Consider the following 20596-nt stretch of genomic DNA (forward strand, 5'->3'; position numbering starts at 1 on the left):
CTGAGGGGATGGGGGCACGACTAAGACCGGGCGCCCGGAGTGCACAGTGTCATAGCAACCAATGACGCTGTGCAATCCGGGTGTCAGGAGGAGGGCAGGCTTGGCTTTCACTGAAGTGTGACCCAGCCTTAAGGGAGAGATGGCACAAGGGGAGCAGAGACTATGACACAAAGGGGCGAGATGATGGTACAAGGGGGGAAGAGAAGATGGCACAAGGGGGAGTGGAGCTGATGGCACTGGGTGGGGAGAGCTGAAGGCACCGGGGTGGGGGAGAGCTGAAGGCACTGGGTGGGGAGAGCTGAAGGCACTGGGGTGAGGAACAGCTGATGGCTCTGGGGTGGGGGAGAGCTGATGGCTCTGGGGTGGGGGAGAGCTCATGGCACTGGGGTGGGGGAGAGCTGATGGCACTTGGGTGGGAGAGAGCTGATGGCTCTGGGGTGAGGAACAGCTGATGGCTCTGGGGTGGGGGAGAGCTGATGTCTCTGGGGTGGGGGAGAGCTGATGTCTCTGGGGTGGGGGAGAGCTGATGGCACTGGGGTGGGAGAGAGCTGATGGCACTGGGGTGGGGGAGAGCTGATGGCACTGGGGTGGGAGAGAGCTGATGTCTCTGGGGTGGGGGAGAGCTGATGGCACTGGGGTGGGAGAGAGCTGATGGCACTGGGGTGGGGGAGAGCTGAAGGCACTGGGTGGGGACAGCTGAAGGCACTGGGGTGAGGAACAGCTGATGGCTCTGGGGTGGGGGAGAGCTGATGGCTCTGGGGTGGGGGAGAGCTCATGGCACTGGGGTGGGGGAGAGCTGATGGCACTTGGGTGGGAGAGAGCTGATGGCTCTGGGGTGAGGAACAGCTGATGGCTCTGGGGTGGGGGAGAGCTGATGTCTCTGGGGTGGGGGAGAGCTGATGTCTCTGGGGTGGGGGAGAGCTGATGGCACTGGGGTGGGAGAGAGCTGATGGCACTGGGGTGGGGGAGAGCTGATGGCACTGGGGTGGGAGAGAGCTGATGTCTCTGGGGTGGGGGAGAGCTGATGGCACTGGGGTGGGAGAGAGCTGATGGCACTGGGGTGGGGGAGAGCTAATGGCTCTGGGGTGGGGGAGAGCTGATGGCTCTGGGGTGGGGGAGAGCTGATGTCTCTGGGGTGGGGGAGAGCTGATGGCACTGGGGTGGGAGAGAGCTGATGGCACTGGGGTGGGGGAGAGCTGATGGCACTGGGGTGGGGGAGAGCTGATGGCACTGGGGTGGGAGAGAGCTGATGGCACTGGGGTGGGGGAGAGCTCATGGCACTGGGGGGAAGCTGATGGCACTGGGGGATAGTGGAGATGATGGCTCTGGGGGGAATAGAGCTGATGGCACTGGGGGGAACAAAGGTGTTGGGGACTGATGGCAGGGGGTCTGATGAGTTTTTATAAAGGAAAACAGTCTATTAATTTATTTTTTCTTATTAGAGTACTTGATTAATTGTAAAAATAATCAGTAGAATACTCGATTGCTAAAATAATCGTTAGCTGCAGCCCTGGTATGTTGTGTCATTTCTTTATTGCCATAAATAAATTGCCAGCAGTCTGCAGTAAAGGTACTGCTGTGTGTTACCAGTATCAGGTATGTCTGTCTCTTCCCAATCAGTGCTGCTGGTGTCAGACTATGCAGGGACCCCCCCACCCCCCACCCCATGGTAACACCCATCTGTACCTTTATTGCAAGCTGCTGGCATTCATTCATAAACTTCTGGTAGAAATAATAAATGAATGGCACAACATAGAGCCCTAAGAATAGATGTTATTACATGGGGAATGCAAGTAGTTACTAAGACGTGTCAGGAGAAATGACAGGTCCTCTTTTTAGGCCCCTTTACACTGCTCAATTGAGCAGGCGATTGACGAGAAGGAAGCATTCCTGTCTGGCAAGCACCTGCTCGTCAGTCAAGTAGACCAGTGCATTTACATGCAGCAATCTCCTCCACAGTATGGGGAGTAGTGATCGCTAACGCCATTGCTCGTCCCCATACAGATACGTTGTTTGCTGGCATGGCATATGATAATTTAGGTGTCCACACCAACGATCCTATTACCTGATGAACGAGTGTTTTGCTTATTCATCAGGTAATCGGTGGCACCTTTACACCAGCAGATTATGACTAATGAGCGTCCGTACGGATGCTTGTTAGTGATAATCTTCCCAATGTTCGGGCAGTGTAAAGAGGCCTTCATTGACTCCCCTTGTGCCCCCAGGGCACAGCAGAACCCTTCCAGCACCCTCTCCCTAAAGCTACACCCGATATTGTAACCTTTTATCCTGATGTTTTTCTTCCAGATTTGTCGTAACAGACATGAACATGACCGGGAACTATACCTGTAGTTTTAGCTCCATGACAAATGGAACATTTAGTTTACAAGGTGAGACAAAAACATGATCATTTATTCTACTCCATTCTGTCCACTGTGGTTGTGTAAGACTATTTCTTGTGGATTTTTTGCGAAGATTATATAGCAAAAATTTGCAACAAGGTACAGCATACGAGTGAAAGACCAGTGATGGTAAAGTCAAATTAGACATTACGTAAAGGTGGCTAGATAACATTTGGTTGTTCAGTGTTATTTCGAGGTCACAAGACCACTGTATTATGAGGTGTCAGGGGTAGAGATGAGCAAATTTCTTGAAATTAGTTTTGTTCCATGTTCAAATTTTTTTATTCTTGGCAGAATCGATTCTACATTAATCAAAGGTGCTTTAACTGGCCTGAAAATTGGCATATGACATTTTTTTTTTTTTACGAATGTTAGCTGAACCCGGATATAAGCTCCCCTTCTCTCCTTTACCATGTAGAAGTGGTGCATCGGAGCATTTCCTGTCTCCGATGTTCCCCTCACCTTGAGCTGTATCTCACAGAGCAAGGTCTGTTTGTTGTGAGCCGGTGACGTATCAGGCTTTACATGAGTATGCTAGGCGGAGACGTCACTGGCACAAATGGGTGGTGTATAGCACTGTTCTGGGCGGTTTTAGAGGTGGGCATCACTAGGACAGCACAGGGAAAGTCTCCACCTAGCATACTAATGTGAAGCCCGATACGTTACCAGTTCACAACAAACAGACCTGGCACTGCGCAATGCAGCGCAAGTCAAAGGGAGCATCGGAGCACGGACATGCTCCGATGCTCCTCTCATACATGGTAAAGGTGTGAAGGGGAGCTTATGTCCGTGTTTATCCCTGAACCCAGACAACCACTTTAAGCTCTTGAATGCAAAGACAGCAATAGCAAATAATTTCAGAGTGACACTGACATATAAAGCTATAGGTAAAAACGCATATTTGATGGTGTTGGCAAACAGCACACTAAAAAACAAACCACTGCACTTTAGCATTTGTTTTCCTTTTTCATATTAGAACCTTTCAAAAATTGTCCCTTATTTTAGGGCTGATGCTGATTAAACAAATATGGTGTCATTAGAACAAAAAAACAGTGGCTTGTTGCAACCAATCATCCAAAAATTATGTCTTAACGGAGACAGATCCCTGCCCCTGTTTATACACACATGTTAATAAGAAACAGTAACTTGTTTTGCACAATCCTTTAAAAATTTTGCGTTAACAGGGGCAAAATGCCTGCCCATATTTATACACACACAAGTGTTAATTGTCAGAAGAAATAACAGCTTGTTTTGAACTTGAACAAGCCTGGAATAATTGTTCCGTTTATTTGGGAGCAGCAGCAGTACAGTATGGATGTGGAAAGGGTAAGTTGTATAGGGGCAATAGTGGCAACAGTAACAGAACAGCATGGAACAAACAAGGCAGTAGATGTGTGTGCGGATGTGTTGGGTAGTAGTAGTGGCAGCAGCTGTGTAAGGGTAATGGTAATGGCAGCAGGGATAATGGAAGTAACAGTAGGAGGATCCATGCCTCATTCATTTCGAAAAAAGTATTTTATACACTGACAAAGGACAACTTTGCCCTTGTCAAAGATCCTTGTGTGTGCCCATTTTTCCTGCACCCAACACGTCAACTTCAAAACCTGGCAGATCACTTGCTGCCTTATATATCCCTCCCCTTCACAGGTACCATTGTAATGAGATAACCAATGTGAGCCACTTCACCAGTTTTAATGTTATAGCTGATCGGTGTACATAGTGAGGGTCTTCTGATTTTCATATACCCCATTAAGGACACTATAAAATTTGCTGAGTATGTAGTATACTTATTTGCTGTTGATTCAGTCAAGTTAAAGGGGTTTCAGTCAGAAGTATCTCTTGTTGCTCATTGAGGACTTTTTGTAATCTTCATATCCAACGATGAAGAAATCCCATACTTGGCAACTGTTCTGAATTTGGCTGGACTGTCCCTGATTTTCCGAGACAGTCATGGCAAATCTGCGATGTCCCATGCTGAAAATGGGTGGAGCTAACACAAATTCCACCCGTAAGTGTTCGTTCCCGTGTGGGGTTGGGAGTTCCCAGGGTTGGGGCTTAGATGCCCTGTTTTTACCAACTGAAACATTGGTAAGTATGAAATGATCCAGGCGTTAGTAAAATTTAACATTTCAGTCCTATAGACCTTCCTCACCAATTTCATTATCTGGATCACATGACCCCTGGACCTGGCTCGTTTAAATTAGTTGGGTAGCGAATAGGTGGCATCATCAGGTACTGGAGAATACACTATCCAGACATTAATTCCAGGTGATCCATGTTGTCAAGCAGTTGACTAATAACTGCAATGGTATGATTTTAGCTTCTTCTGAGTAAAATTTGTGGGTTTATTTTGTTATATTGCTTAAGTATTTTATGTTATCCCATTTTTTTAGTGCCTTCGGTCCATGGTGGGAAAAAGGTTTTAGTAAGCTATATTGGAGATTTCATAGTTCTAAAATGTGATGTCTCAACGAACCAACCCGATAAATGGTTATGGTACAAAGTCACTGAGAACGAGCAGGTAAATGATGATGCATGGCATTCCAGCTGTGATATTTCACCTGGTAGTACACTTCTGAAATACATATCTCAAGTTTCAATGTTCATGATAAAATAATTTAGTTTGAGTTACACAAAGAAGGTAGAACATGTCCTATTCTTGTTCATTTTGCAGACAAGGATAGGATATTTCTCCAAGATTAAAAAAAAAATTGTCGGCCGGGACCCGCGTTTTGCAGATCCGTGATTTGTGGACTACAAAACGGATACGGTTGTGTACATTTGGCCTAAAGGATCTGAATACTTATGTCAATGCAATATTTTCATTTTTTTACTTTTAATTAATTACCAAACGTTTTGAGCATTCTGTTTTCACATTATTATTAATGGGTACTGAGTGCAAAATGATGAAGTAGACCCTAGTCATAAGTGATTGGCTCCCAATTACAGTTGGACCATTAGGTTCTATTATTGTGGTCAGAACCCAGGGCCACTGGAGGATCTTCTAAAACTATAATGGGCCAGTATGACCCTGAGAGTATGGTTATCTTTATTAAAAGCAATAGATATGTTTTTCATGTTTTACGTTTTCATTGTTACTCATCATCCATTTGTTCTTCTGTAGGTGCTACTAAATTTCTCCATGGATCCCAAAAAATATGAAGAACTTAGCGACAAAAGCAATGAAACAAAGCTGCGAATTACAGATCTGTCTGAAAGTGATAATGGCAGCTATGTGTGCAAGGCCTTTTTTAAAAATGTAGAAAGTGAAGGCCTAGTGTATATTAAAGTTCTCAGTTACTGGGTTCCTCTGAAGGTCTTCCTTGTGATTGCAGGTGAAGTTGTAGTCATAGTGACCGTAATATTGGTCTATGAGGCAATAAGCAAGAAGAAACGGGTTCAAGAAGGTAAGAAATCACAATTTTTATGCACTCCACTATTCTAAAATGTTCATATAAATTAAACATAAGTCGTCAATATCAGATTGGTGGTGGTTCGACGCCTGGCATCCCCACTGATCAGCTGTTTCGGGCTGCCAATGGCTAAAACTATACAGTGTATGGAACTTAAGGCAGAGAGGGCCATATGCTGTACATTGTATTGGTTCTTTAGGGGGGCTGCAGCTCATCTCTCATTCATGTAAATGGGAGCCGAGCATCAATACACCAGCACCAGAAATGACAGAGTGTACAGAGTCTTCTGCTTCCATGCCATACACAGTAAGCTTCCAGCGCCACAGCAGCCTGAAACAGCTGATCAGAAGGGGTGCCCGATGTTGGACCCCCACCTATCTGATATTGACCTATCCTACGCTGTACAAAATAGAAAAACTCAATTTCCGGTGCTTCCTGGGTTCCTCCACGGTTTCAACAGTGGTTCAACATTGAAATGTGACCACTCAGCTAGTCACAGATCATGGCAATGATTGGCTGAATGGTCCCATTTCCACGTCAAGAGGCACTGGGAAATACAGAGATCAGCAGGAAACCCTAGAAGCGTTGGTGCACGGATGAGGTATTCATTTTTTTATTATTTTAAAAGCTATGTACACCTTTTGGGGCATTTTTTTAATTATTGCATTGTACTCATTTTGAGCTTAAAATTAAAAAAAATTCCATTGGTCTTTATTAAAATTTGGAGCCTTTTTCTCTGTACATGGCCGAGTAGAAGGTCTGAATTTTCTCTCTTCTGCTCAGGGCTGGGCTCCTTATCTCTGACCATATAAACACATAGCTCAATCCTTATCTTAATGATAAGAATGTACCTCTTAGTACCTCTTAGTAATTTAGAGGTAAGGGTTACAAGATGACGACTACATCGCACTTAATGATGTAGGACATACTTTGACTGTTTTGCTGTCTGATATTCACATACCATACACATACCATCATTAAGTGCAATGTAGTGGCATGTATTTTTTGTATTCCCTACTTGTATATCATTTTCCTTTCTTTTTATCATGATGTATTAAATAAAAATGTATTAATTATTAAGAAACTTTGGTGACTCCTATTTATATTGAAGTATACTGCTATTTTGGAGTGTTCCTGTGGAGGTATAAAATAACTTGGTTATAGGATCTATTTGGATGATAAACGACACAAAGTGAAAGTAGCATTTACACAGCTAGAAAAATAATGAATCCTTTGTCACAGAATGGCTGAATATTTTTAATAAAGACCAATTGAAAAAATGATTTTTAGCCCAAAATGAGTAAAATGCAATCATAAAAAGAAATTGCCCCTGAAGATGTACATAGCCATTAAAGCATTCTGAGCACTTTTTTTTATAGTAAATAATGTACTGGCTGGAGTAAGTGGAGTCGTCTCAGGCAGTTAACTGTGTACAAACCATTTTATTTCGAGTAGCTATTGATATACACTGATTTTCCATATCTTCCTCCTACAGACGATAAAAAAGACTATGAACCAATGGCACAACTGTAAGAATTCGCTTCCAGTATTTTCTTATATACATGCCGCAGCTCTTCCTGGACTCATTGCATTTTGTCCTTTTGCTTTCCACTTCAGAAAACCTGAGGATGGCAGCACTGACGAAACCAGCACCACCCGGCAGAGGAAGGTCTAATACTCAAGGTGAAGTCATTTAAAGGGGATTTTATATCTTCACAGAGAGTAGTGAAGGCAAAAATGTCTAACCTGTGATTTGTAGAAGTTGTTGGAAAAACGTATTCATCATACCAAATAAGTGTTATTATCAAAATGTGGCCATTATTGTCATACCTCACAGTCAAACCAGTTCCAGGGGGACAGTCCCTTATATTGGCAGCTGTCCAACAGTCCTTGGAGGGCTGTGGCATGTCCTGATTTCAGCTGAAAGGCGCAGATACAGTCGAATACATTGGTGAGGCACAGAACCGTCAGCTCCCTGCTCCACCGTTCTCTGGCTCGTCCACATTTTTTTTAAGGGAAAAAAATTGCAAATGTTTGGTCGCAGCACCGTCCCACAAACACTACATAATGGCCAGTATTGCAGCAGGGTTGCAGAAGAGACAGTTGGTAGTGCAGCCCCTCGCAAAGCTCCTGAAAACCAGGTCAAGAGCGGGATGACAGAGCCGATCTGCTTGAGGACAACTCGCCTATCCTTGGGTTGCACAAAATTGCAGCAATCGCCTCTCTCCATACTCCATACCATACTTAAAGCGAGTATAATACACCAGAAATATTTGGAAAAAATTTATATTGTGGCAACGTCTTCCCCATTGACAGACGCACCCATTAACCAACCACTCCCCAATAGACCATAGAGTCACAACACAATCAGGTGACGTCAGTGCATGTTTAATACCGACTTCAACCTGGTCCATCTGGCAGGATTAAGGTAAGTGAACCATACTGAAACCTTCTGACACGTCTTCTGCCGCATTATACAAATTTGCCCGGTTAATGCATTAGGAAGGAGATATAAGAATCTCCAATGCCAGTCCTAACCTCCTGGGTGTTGGAGCGAGATGTGCCTAGTTTATTAACCCCAGAGGTTTTTTCTTTTTGCGTTTTCGTTTTGCGCTTCCTGCTTTTCCAGAGCCATAACATTTTTATTTGTCTGTTCACATAGCCATATGAGGGCTTGTTTTTTGCAGGACAAGTTATACTTTGCAACACCACCATTTAATATTGCACATGATGTAGTCGGAAGCGGGAAAAAAATTCCAAATGGGGTGAAATAAAAAAAAAAAAAGCAATTCCACCACAGTTTTACGTTTTTTTAGTTATTTACGACGTTCAATGTGCGATAAAACTGACCAGTTACTTTTATTCTACAGTACGAATCCGGCGATACCTTATATGTATAGTTTTTCTTGCATTTTAATAGTGTTCAAATAACAAAAAAGTGGGAAAAAAAATCAGTTTTATTTTTTTGTCGCCATATTTTGACCATGTGTGGGGGCTCATTTTTTGCGGGGCGATCTGAACTTTTCATTGATATCATTCTGGGGTGTGCATGACTTTTTGATCACTTTGTAGATACTGAAGCGACCAAAAACGGCGAATCGGACATTTTGACGCTTTTTTCCATTTTGCTGTTTGCCGTATGGGAAATATATTTTTATACTATAGGCGTTTTCACACATGGCAATACCCATGATGTGTATTTTTTTTGTTCTTTTAGTTTTTAATTTTTTACACTTTTTTATAGTTCCCATAGAGAACTATAACAAGCAATCATAGGTAACTAGTCTCATAGACCCCAATGCATTAGCATTGGAGTCTGAGAAAATTGCTACTTTCCTATGGAGCCCTATTACAGGCAAAGGCTCCATAGGAAATACTATTGACAACGGCATCTGAGGAGTCAAATATCCGCGATCAGCATTACTGCCGGTTGCGGACATTAGCCGCGGGTGTCTGCTATAAGAAACAGCAGGGCAACCGCGGTTTTGGCACCCACTCTACTCAGGAGCTGCTCAGGAAAGGGTTAAAGAGGTCGTCCAGGCTTTTTGTATGTATATGGGACTGCAACAGCGGACAGGAAGAGAGATGGGAGACGGCACGTGCACACTCTTACATCTGATTGGCGGGGGTGCTGGGTTTCAGACCACCACCAATCCACCACTATCCTGAGAATAGGTCATCAATAGAAAAAGCCTGGACAAGCCCTTTAAGAGACAGATGCTAGTGTCACGGTCCCGCCTGTGTCAGGGACTAGAAGATCGAGGAGACTGGCTGCACCTGATTGACAGCCTCTTTGGTTTCACCTTTCTGTGTTGTTGCCGGGGATGACCACACCTCTTGTCTCAGGTGTAGCTTAAGTGGTCATTCCTTCTCCTCTATTTAGTCTTGCCTCACCCATCATGCTATGTGTTTGATAGCTCCTTGTTTGTGGAAGTCCTGGTGTTGGTTCTCTCTGAGTTCCTGCTCGCCCGCATACTTCTGGAAGTTAAGTTTATCTTTTTTGTTGTTTGTTGTTTTCCCCTCCCTCCTGATATTAGGCCTGAGGGGGTCTCCTATTCCTTCATCTGGGAAGGAATAGGCCATCCGTGTCCTGATACTATCTGCAGGGCCCTGTCAGGGTGAGATTGGGCTTAGGTTCCTGTGTATGAACACTGTTCATACTGATAGCAGTCAGGGCTCGGCGTAGGGACTCACTAGGTGTGACCATTTCACTTTCCCTAGGCCTAATATCTTTTCCCTTCCCTTCTGTGTTCAGTGTGGAGTGTATTTATCACACTGCGCCGTGACAGCTAGGGCTGGTGTAAACTTAATTTACGCCAGTTTCTAGTGTAAATTTATAGTAAATACCGAGAGGCTCCGCGCAATACCGCTAAGCCTGTCCTTCTTCCCGCTACTTCATAAAAGTGGTGAGAAGCAAAAAAAGTTAAAAATGATGCTGCAAATATGGCGTGTTTCTTAATTTGTGACTTTTTAATGCTTCTTTTGTAGCATAAATTCCTTAATGAATCTCCTCCTAAGAGTGCATTCACACGGCTGTATTTTTGTTCCACATCGGATCCGCATTTTTTTATTTTAATTTCAAGTTAATGGGGCCGCAAAAGAAACGGACAGCACAACGTACGCTGTTGGCATCCATATATGAATAGAATAAAAAAAAATAGAACATGTCCTATGCTTGTCTGCGGACAAGAATAGGTATTTGTCACATATTACGGGACCTGCGGAAGGGGAAAATGCAGGATACACACAGCATTCACCTTGGTCTATATAATGTTGCCCATGGAGAGCTCATGTCTTCTCTTTTTTCTCCTATATACTGCTCTCACTCTGGTGCATACATAACTCAAAAACATTATTATAAAAAAAATACCGCCAGTAAGTTCTAATTTGCTTGGCTGTATGAGAAAGTGTAGCATCCTGCGCATATGCTTAAACCGTACCAGCACGATGGATATCAGAATGACCTCCGTTAGGCCTATAGGGGTATACAGACACATGTGGCGTACGTGCCAGGAGCATTACCCAACGGATACAATGAGGAAGACTGGCCATTTCTACACCAGGGCTCAGCAACATTCAGCACCCCAGCTGTTATGAAACTACAACTCCCAGCATACAAACATGCTCGGTTGTACTTCTTACTCCTACAGAAGTTAATGAAGCATTCTGAGAGTAGTAGTTTCTGAACAGCTGGAGTGTCGGAGGTTGCTGATCCCTGATCTACACCAATCTTCTGAGCTGCCGGAGGATGCACCTATTTTATAACGAGACACAGGCCTCACAAATTAGGTACATGTTACGGCACCCGGTGCACCTAAACAGAAATCTACGATAGCTCAGAGGTGGCTTACATTTCTGGCTTCATTTGGGCCAGAAAACTGGTGTAAATTAAGATAAATCTGTCTTGGGTGTTGGACACGCCCCTTACCTGCACTTACCACGCCCCCTGTTGAGTGCGGTGTAAAAAGAAACATTTGCGACTTTTATTTTCAAAAAGTTGCATTTAAAAAGTAAAAAACACACTGCTTGCGACCAGGGCCGTCTTTAATATTGATTGGACCCTGGGCAAGAATTTACTTGGGCCCCCTGGATCCCGCCTTCCCACACCCTAGCATGCAATCATGCCCTCCACCACAACACGAGTGAGTGGCCACTAGAGGTGTTCCTTGGCAGTAATTTAAATACTGCCTTTTTTTCTGAAAAGACAGTGTTTACATTAAAAAGCTTGCAGAGACATGCTATAGACACCAGAACTACTACGTTTAGCTGTTGTGGTTCTGGTGACTATAGTGTCCCTTAATATATATTAAAAAAATGAATTAGCACAAAAGTATCAAATTAAATGGCTGTATCATTATTCTAAAAATTAAAAAAGCACAACTTCTGACACAGATATATAGTATTTTGCAGAGAACTTTTTTTATTTTTTTTTACAATGTGCAGATAGTAGTGTACTACTAACCCCTCCATCCACCCCTACATACAGGGTAATACAGCGCCACATACCTCTTACATCCAGTGACGTCTCTTTGATGTAGATGTTCTATTTCCTCATCTTCTCCTTTCAGACCTTCACACCAGACCACCATTTTTCAGCCATTTCTCGTCTCTGCAGTTTGACAACAAACAAAATCTTAGTTTAGGGTACTTTCACACTAGCGGCAGGACAGATCTGACAGGCTGTTCACCCTGTCGGATCCGTCCTGCCACTATTTTGCCGTGCCGCCGGACCGCCGCTCCGTCCCCATTGACTATAATGGGGACAGGGCAGAGCTCCGGCACAGCACGGCAGTGCACAGTGAGAGGCCACCGGACTAAAAAGTCGGACATGCAGTACTTTTAGTCTGGCGGCCTCTCGCCGTGCCCTGCCGTGCTGTGCCGGAGCTCCGCCCCCGTCCCCATTATAGTCAATGGGTATGGAGCGGTGGCACGGCAAAATAGCGGGAGGACGGATCCGACAGCCTGTCGGATCCGTCCTGCCGCTAGTGTTAAAGTAGCCTTACTACTTTTCCATCATCCTCCCATCTTCTGGACAAATCATCCTACCACCCCCAGTACTGTGCCGCTGTGCTCCCCAATACTATACTGCAGAAACAGATAAACCCCATGATAATGGTAGTACCATGCAGATAGTGCCCTTCAATAATTATTGGCACACAGTGCCCTAAAATAACTGCGCCCAGCAAATAGTGCCCCAGACACATAACGTCCCCCAAAAATAATTGTGGTAAGCTGATACTGTGCCAAGGTGCCCCCACAGAAATAGTGCTCCCAAAAATCCCACCAATAGGAATAATTCTCTGCTAGAGCACACATGGTAGTAATAGTGCTCCTACAGTGCCCCCAACATGTCCCCACTGTTCCCCAGAAGTAATTATGCTCCCATAGTGTCCATACTAGTAATCATGTTCCCCATAGACCCCCAGTAGTAATAAACTCCATAATAATGCCCCCCAGTAGTAATAATTCTCCTTATAATTTGTCAGTTGAAAAAATACCCCCTTTTAACCCCTTTAGGACACATGATGTACCAGTACGGCATGTTGTCCCGGTACTTAAGGACACATGACGTACCGTTACGTCATGTGTATTTCCGATCACCGCCGCCCGGTCCTGTGACCCCCCTTCCCGTGTCGGCGATCGCCGCAAACCGCAGGTTAATTCAGACCTGCGGTTTGCGGCTTTTTATGGTGCGGCGGGCGGTGATGCCATCGGGTCCCCATGGGGCTGTAGGGGGGACCTGATGGCATGGAAGGCAGCGCGATGCCTTCCTGAGGCATCGCCGCTGCCTTCCTGTGACGTGCCTGTAAGCCCCCTGGATCTCACAGGCCGGAAGCTGTATGAGTAATACTCACTGTATTACTCATACAGCCAATGCATTCCAATACAGAAGTATTGGAATGCATTGTAAAGGATTAGACCCCCAAAAGTTGAAGTCCCAAAGTGGGACAAAAAATAAAGTGAAAAAAATAAAGTTTTACCCCCAAAAAAATTAAGTTTCAAGTAAAAATAAACAAAAACTTCATTTTCCCCTAAACATATCACATGACCTAACCCCTCAGATGAACACCGTAAAAAATAAAAACTGTGCTAAATAAACAATTTTTTGTCACCTTACATCACAAAAAGTGTAATAGCAAGCGATCAAAAAGTCACACGCAACCCAAAATAGTGCCAATCAAACAGTCATCTCATCCCGTAAAAATCATACCCTACCCAAGATAATCTCCCAAAAACTGAAAAAACTATGTCTCTCAGACAATGGAAACACTAAAACATGATTTTTTTTGTTTCAAAAATGAAATCATTGTTTAAAACTTACATAAATATAACAAATATATACATATTAGGTATCGCCGCATCCGTGACAACCTGGTCTATAAAAATACCACATCTAAACTGTCAGATGAATGTTGTAAATAACAAAAAATAAAAAAAACTGTGCCAATTTCTTGTTACCTTGCCTCAAAAAAAGTGTAATATAGAGCAACCAAAAATCATATGTACCCTAAAATAGTACCAACAAAACTGCCACCCTATATCGTAGTTTCTAAAATGGGGTCACTTTTTTGGAGTTTCTACACTAGGGGTGCATCAGGGGGGCTTCAAATGGGACATGGTGTCAAAAACCAGTCCAGCAAAATTTGCCTTCCAAAAACCATATGGCATTCCTTTCCTTCTGCGCCCTGCCGTGTGCCCGTACTGCAGTTTACGACCACAAAATGGAAAATCTGCCAAAAAAGTGAAATTTTGAAATTGTATCTCTATTTTCTATTAATTCTTGTGGAACACCTAAAGGCCCCTTTCACACAGGCGTGTATTCCGCGCGGATGCGATGCGTCAGGTGAACGCATTGCACCCGCACTGAATATCGACCCATTTATTTCAATGGGGCTGTTCACATGAGCGGTGATTTTCACGCATCACTTGTGCGTTGCGTGAAAATCGCAGCATGCTCTATATTCTGCATTTTTCACGCAACGCAGGCCCCATAGAAGTGAATGGGGTTGCGTGAAAATCGCAAGCATCCGCAAGCAAGTGCGGATGCGGTGCGATTTTCACGCACGGTTGCTAGGAGACGATCGGGATGGAGACCCGATCATTATTATTTTCCCTTATAACATGGTTATAAGGGAAAATAATAGCATTCTGAATACAGAATGCATAGTAAAACAGCGCTGGAGGGGTTAAAAAATAAATAAAAATAATTTAACCCACCTTAGTCCACTTGATCGCGTAGCCCGGCATCTCCTTCTGTCTCCTTTGTTGAATAGGACCTGTGGTGAGCATTAATTACAGGAACAGGACCTTTGATGACGTCACTCCGGTCATCACATGGTATGTCACATGATCTTTTACCATGGTGATGGATCATGTGATGACCGGAGTGATGTCATCAAAGGTCCTGTTCCTGTAATTAATGCTCACCACAGGTCCTGTTCAACAAAGGAGACAGAAGGAGATGCCGGGCTACGCGATCAAGTGGACTAAGGTGAGTTAAATTTTTTTTTTTTTTTTTAACCCCTCCAGCGCTGTTTTACTATGCATTCTGTATTCAGAATGCTATTATTTTCCCTTATAACCATGTTATAAGGGGAAATAATACAATCTACAGAACACCGATCCCAAGCCCGAACTTCTGTGAAGAAGTTCGGGTTTGGGTACCAAACATGCGCAATTTTTCTCACGCGAGTTCCAAACGCATTACAATGTTTTGCACTCGCGCGGAAAAATCGCGGGTGTTCCCGCAACGCACCCGCACATTTTTCCGCAACGCCCGTGTGAAAGAGGCCAAAGGGTTAACAAAGTTTGTAAAATCAGTTTTGAATACCGTGAGGGGTGTAGTTTCTAGAATGGGGTCATTTTTGGGTGGTTTCTGTTATGTAATCCTCACAAAGTGACTTCAGACCTGAACTGGTCCATGAAAAGTGGGTTTTTGAAAATTTCGGAAAAATTTAAAGATTTGCTTCTAAACTTAAGCCTTGTAACGTCCCCAAAAAATAAAATGTCATTCCCAAAATGATCCAAACATGAAGTAGACATATGGGGAATGTAAAATAGTAATACCTACAAAAATAGTTATTATGTATTATAGAAGTAGAGAAATTGAAACTTTGAAATTTGCAATTTTGTAAAAAAAATTGGTAAATAAAAATTAATTTTTTTGACTTCATTTTACCAGTGTCATGAAGTACAATATGTGACGAAAAAATAATCTCAGAATGGCTTGGATAAGTCAAAGCGTTTTAAAGTTATCACCACTTAAAGTGACACTGGTCAGATTTGCAAAAAATGGCCTGGCCCTTAAGGTAATAATGAGCCCAGTCCCTAAGGGTTTAATGCCCCCAGTTGATCTAATGTCCCTATAGTGCCCCCATAATGTGCCAGTATAAAATACCACTATATAGTGCCCCCAGTAAATGCCACCATAGTCCTCCTCTCCCCCCTTCTTCCTAGTGCCCCTCATAATGTACCAGTATAAAATGCCCCATATATAGTGCCCTAGTAGATGCCCTCAGTGTCCCCCATAATTTGAAAGTATAAAATACCCCTTCTTAGTGCCCCCATATATGAGCCCATAGTACTCCTCTCTCCCCTTCCCCGTAGTACCCACCATAATGTGCCCCAGTATAAAATTCCCCTATACAGTGCTCCCCATATAAAATACCCCTTCTTTGTGGCCCCCATAGTGGCCCCAAAAATGTGCCTATAAGAAGTGCCCCCATAGATGCCCCAATAATGTGCTAGTAAAAAGTGCCACCAATAATGTGCCAGTAAGAAGTGCCCCCACAGTGCCCCCCAATAATGTGCCAGTAAAATGTGCCCCCATAGATTCCCCCCAATCTTGTGTCAGTAACAAGTGCCCCCATAGATGCCCCCCAATCATGTGCCAGTAACAGGTGCCCCCATAGATGCCCCCCAAACATATGCCAGTAACAGGTACCCCCATAGATGCCCCCTAATCATGTGCCAGTAGTAGTACCATATAAAAAAAATACACACTTATACTTACCATCAGGCTGGCAGCGGTGTGATGCAGGCCTCTTCCGGCCTGTGTCCCGTGTCATTGCGTTGCCTGCATTGGCCTCTGATAGGCTGCAGGCCTAGTGTCTGCAGCCTATCAGAGGAACGGGTAAGGGAGACGCCTCTCTCTCCCCTGCCCCGCTGCAGCACTTCCATCTGTATCGCTGTCTGAAGACGGCGATACAGAGGACTATGGAGATGAGCACTTCCACAATGGAAGCGCTCATCTCCCTGTGCCCTGATGCGGCCCCCACGTCACCAGTGGCCAGCGGGGCTCAAGAGGTAGGGCCTCCTTGGGGCCCCCAGGAGCAACTGGGCCCTGGGCAGCTGCCCCTTTTGCCCCGCATTAAAGATGGCCCTGCTTGCGACTTTTTAAAGCCACTTTTCTGGCACAAAGGAGATGATAAATTTCCCTCAATGTACAGAGTGTAAATGCATTGCTGTAGACCCTAGCAAGTGTGTAATGTGGATGACATTTGTGTATGTGGATCGACGTACCTCCAATGGGTGGGTGTCACACATCTGATGTGTGCTGATCATACAGGTGTGTCCTATATGTATGGGTCCGATATGTACGGTGACTGAGGTGCGCTCTGATGCAGGTGGTGGCCACCCGTAACAAGAAACAGAGCAGTGACGAAGAAAGATGTGAAATGTGGAGACGAGAGATAAGGACGACCCAAGGCTGGAACGGGAGCGGTGGAGTTATAATTAGCAGCAGCATTAATAATGGATTCACCTCTTCCCTCTCCAGCTGCATTTTGATATTTTCATTTCATTGCTTTTATTCATCTCTTTAATCAATATTTCCTCTCCCGCACTAACGACATCAGATACAATTTATGTCAAGCTGAAGTCCAGGTTTTCGTTAAGAAAAAGCAGTTATTCTGTGAAAAGATAGACTTTAGTGCAAGGGAATAATAAGCAGGAATGTCAAAAGTTTTAATAAATAAGGGCTCATGCACAAGAACGTTTTTTGTGTTCCGTATACGGGCCGTATTTTGAATTCTGTATACGGTCCATATACGGAACCATTCATTTCAATGGGTCTTCAAAAGATTCAGACAGCACACTGTGTGCTGTCCGCATCTGTTGCTCCGTTCCGTGGCCTCACAAAAATTATGAGGCATGTCCTATTCTTGTCGGTTTTGCAGACAAGAATAGGCATTTCTATAATGGGCCTTCTGTTCCGTTCCGCAAATTGCAGAAGGCACACGGGCAGCATCCGTTTTTTGTGGATCCGCAATTTGCGGACCGCAAAAAACAGCACAGTTGTGTGCATGAGCCCTAAGGCTACTTTCACACTAGTGTTTTTGCTGGATCCGGCAACTATCTGCATCCGTTATGAACGATTCCGCTTGTATTATCTTTAACATAGCCAAGACGGATCAGTCATGAACTCCATTGAAAGTCAATGGGGGACGGATCAGTTTTTTATTGTGTCAGGGAAAACGGATCCGCCCCCATTGACTTGCATTGTGGGTCATGACGGATGCGTCTTGCTCCGCATCCAAGGACGGAAAGCAAACCACAGAATACTGCGGTCTGCTCTCCCGCGTGAGAACGGAACGGAATGCATTTTGGAGCATTCCGTTCTCTTCAGTTACGTTTTGTCCCCAGTGACAATGAATGGGGACAAAACGGAAGCATTTTTTTCCGGTACTGAGACCCTATGATGGATCTCAAAACCGGAAAATATTAACGCTAGTGTGAAAGTAGCCTAAAGTTGTTTTGTCATGAAATAAATAGACTAAATAGAAAAATGGTGGCATCCTCAGACCGCTATAGATTTTTATTGTGATGATGCTATTTGTTTTTATGTCTTTATTAGAAAAATATATCTGCATACTTAAAGGGGTTGTCTGGTTTAGAAAAACGAAATAATTTTTTTTCTCAGAAACAGCCCCACCCTTTCTCTTGGCATTGCCTGGTATTGTAGCTGATCCCCATGCAAGTTTCATGTATAGATCATATGAATGTATTTCTGTACATCGGCGGCGGCACGAAGCGCACAGCATCATAGCAACCAATGGCCCCACCTCACAACATAAAGAAGTTGTCTCTTTAAACAACGTATCCCCTATCCACTCTGATCGGCTCCAGTCCAGGGCCCCCAGCCATCACAAGAATAAAGTGGTGGACACGCAAGTGCTCTCTCGGTACATACTCTATGGGGATGCTGGCGATAGCTGATTGCTTGTACTTGGCTGTCTCTGGCAGTCCTATAGAGCTGAAACAAGTGTTGTACACGTATGTATGTGCAGTGGGCCCCGGCAGGACAGTAGTAGTGGTAGTAGATATGATGGTGGTAGTTGTACCCACAGTGGCAGTCCTCCTTCTGGGAGGTTGCATCCTGATCCCCTTGGGACACACTGAACCTTTAGGGGCTCCTGCCTAGTGGTGGCTGGCGTGCCTTTGGTGTTAGGTGGATGAGTAGTAGGTTGCAAGCCAGGAGGACAAGGAGTAACATTATAAAGACATGCAGCAGGCACAGTATTTCACAGAGTAGGCTTTTTCCAAAAGGCTGTATATGGAAGGTGGCAATGATGGTAGTAGTACTCACTGAGTCTCTCAATAAAAAAAAACAGCAATCTTGCCTAGTCTGCAAGGTGTAGTCCTAGATCGGATGTCCAGTCCGTGTCAGAAGTGTGGTGGGCGCCATAAGCAATAAACCCAGACCACAGGCAGTAAAGTTCAAAACCATAAGTGGGTGTTGCCTTTACTGACTCCCGGCATGGCCCTTACGATCCTCAACCATCTGTAAAATTCAATGCTTCTTTCTCTCAGAGGTAGTTCTTAAGAAAATGCCTCTTTCTGGCAGCTTTTACTCTCAGGAGCGGTGTTCTCCTGGAGAAGAGTTCTCTTTCATGGCCTACTTGGCAGAGCACACCAAAGCAGGTCTTTACTCTAGCTTGGCTTGCTAGGAACTCCCTACAGCCAGCCAGGGAAAATGGGACCAGCCCATGACCCGCCTGTTGTAACAAAGGCTGCCGGTTTAACTGTTTTCTACCTATGCACAGCCTTTTTGGGTTAAATAGTACATAGATGATATTCAGTATCACACTGAAAACTTTAACCACTTTAGTAATGAACTATAACATTAATCCTTTAGCAGTGAATCACTACATTACCAATGTCTTGGTGCTAAGCCGCTTTCAGGGGGTTTTGTGGAGTCCATACTTTGACGGGTCAGAGCTGTTTTAGTAGCACGATGAGGGACCTACACAATTTTCGGCATGTTATGGTTGATCAGTGTAATGGGTATTGTCAGTTTACTCTCTCTAATCCATTATATCTTTATCTTGTCTTCCTTATACAGTGAAGTGAACTCTAATGCAACGGTTCAGCTATTCTGCGTCCAATATCTTGATATCAGATTAGGTCACCATGACCCAACCAACAGATCTTCAGAGGCCTTTCTGCAGCGCTGCTGACCTATGGAGATACCCCAAACCATATTCATTATTGTCATTAATGTATCCTCCTACACAGAGGCGTATATTTCCCTCAATGAAGTCTTTAAATGGTCCCCTACCAACCATGTGCCACTTATAGCAAGCACCGTCTATCCAGATGGCACACTGCTGTATGTGAGTGTCGCACCATGGGGCGTATTGAAATGGGTAGCACGCCATCTGTACAGATCCTACTTTTTTCTATTGGTATCTGCTTTTTTTTTTTTGCAAGAGGGCTTTTGGAACCCTTTAGATCCAGGGTTTGAGTGTAGCCGCCACCTCTGCACCTTCTATAAGGTCTCATGCACACGACCATGGTTTTGTCCACATCCGTATGTCCGTTCCGCGGCCCCGCAAAAAAAATAGAACATGTCCTATTCTTGTCCGTTGCAGACAAGGATAGGACAGTACTACAGAGGGCAAGACGTTCAGTTCCGCTCCGCAAAATGGGAACGCACAGGTTGGTATCCGTGTTTTGTGGATCCGTAATTTGTGGCCTGGAAAAAAGGCAACAGCCGCGTGCATGAGCCCTGTGATCCTGTTTCAACAAGATGTGCAATGGTAAAAATAAATGTCAAAGACAGATCTGACAGTTTTTTTTCTACAAAATACTTGCATTCCCAAAAAATTTGCATCTTTTTTAGAACTCTGTTGTGCCATTCCTCTGTTACTCCTTCTTGAAATGTAGGACTATATTGACTATATTACATAGGAGTATATTGACCACTCTCCTTGTCAATGGCGTGTATCTCTACATAGACATGATCCAATAGGTGCTGACTATGTAGGGGCACACCTTTTT

The 20596-nt window shown here is 44.2% G+C and overlaps 1 protein-coding gene across 1 annotated transcript in view; it reads left to right on the forward strand.

Moving 5' to 3' along the window:
• Positions 1-20275, forward strand: part of EMB (embigin) — a 44139-nt gene extending 23864 nt beyond the window's left edge. Inside the window, exons 4-9 of the mRNA XM_040421266.1 lie at positions 2308-2390; positions 4796-4923; positions 5527-5809; positions 7311-7344; positions 7433-7498; positions 19659-20275. Of these exons, the coding sequence (XP_040277200.1) occupies positions 2308-2390; positions 4796-4923; positions 5527-5809; positions 7311-7344; positions 7433-7490 (586 nt within the window). The 3' untranslated portion in view covers positions 7491-7498; positions 19659-20275. The remainder of the gene's footprint in view (positions 1-2307; positions 2391-4795; positions 4924-5526; positions 5810-7310; positions 7345-7432; positions 7499-19658) is intronic.
• Positions 20276-20596: the final 321 nt, after the last annotated feature.

This window comes from Bufo bufo, chromosome 2, assembly GCF_905171765.1.
Source record: "Bufo bufo chromosome 2, aBufBuf1.1, whole genome shotgun sequence".
Taxonomy (NCBI): domain Eukaryota; kingdom Metazoa; phylum Chordata; class Amphibia; order Anura; family Bufonidae; genus Bufo; species Bufo bufo.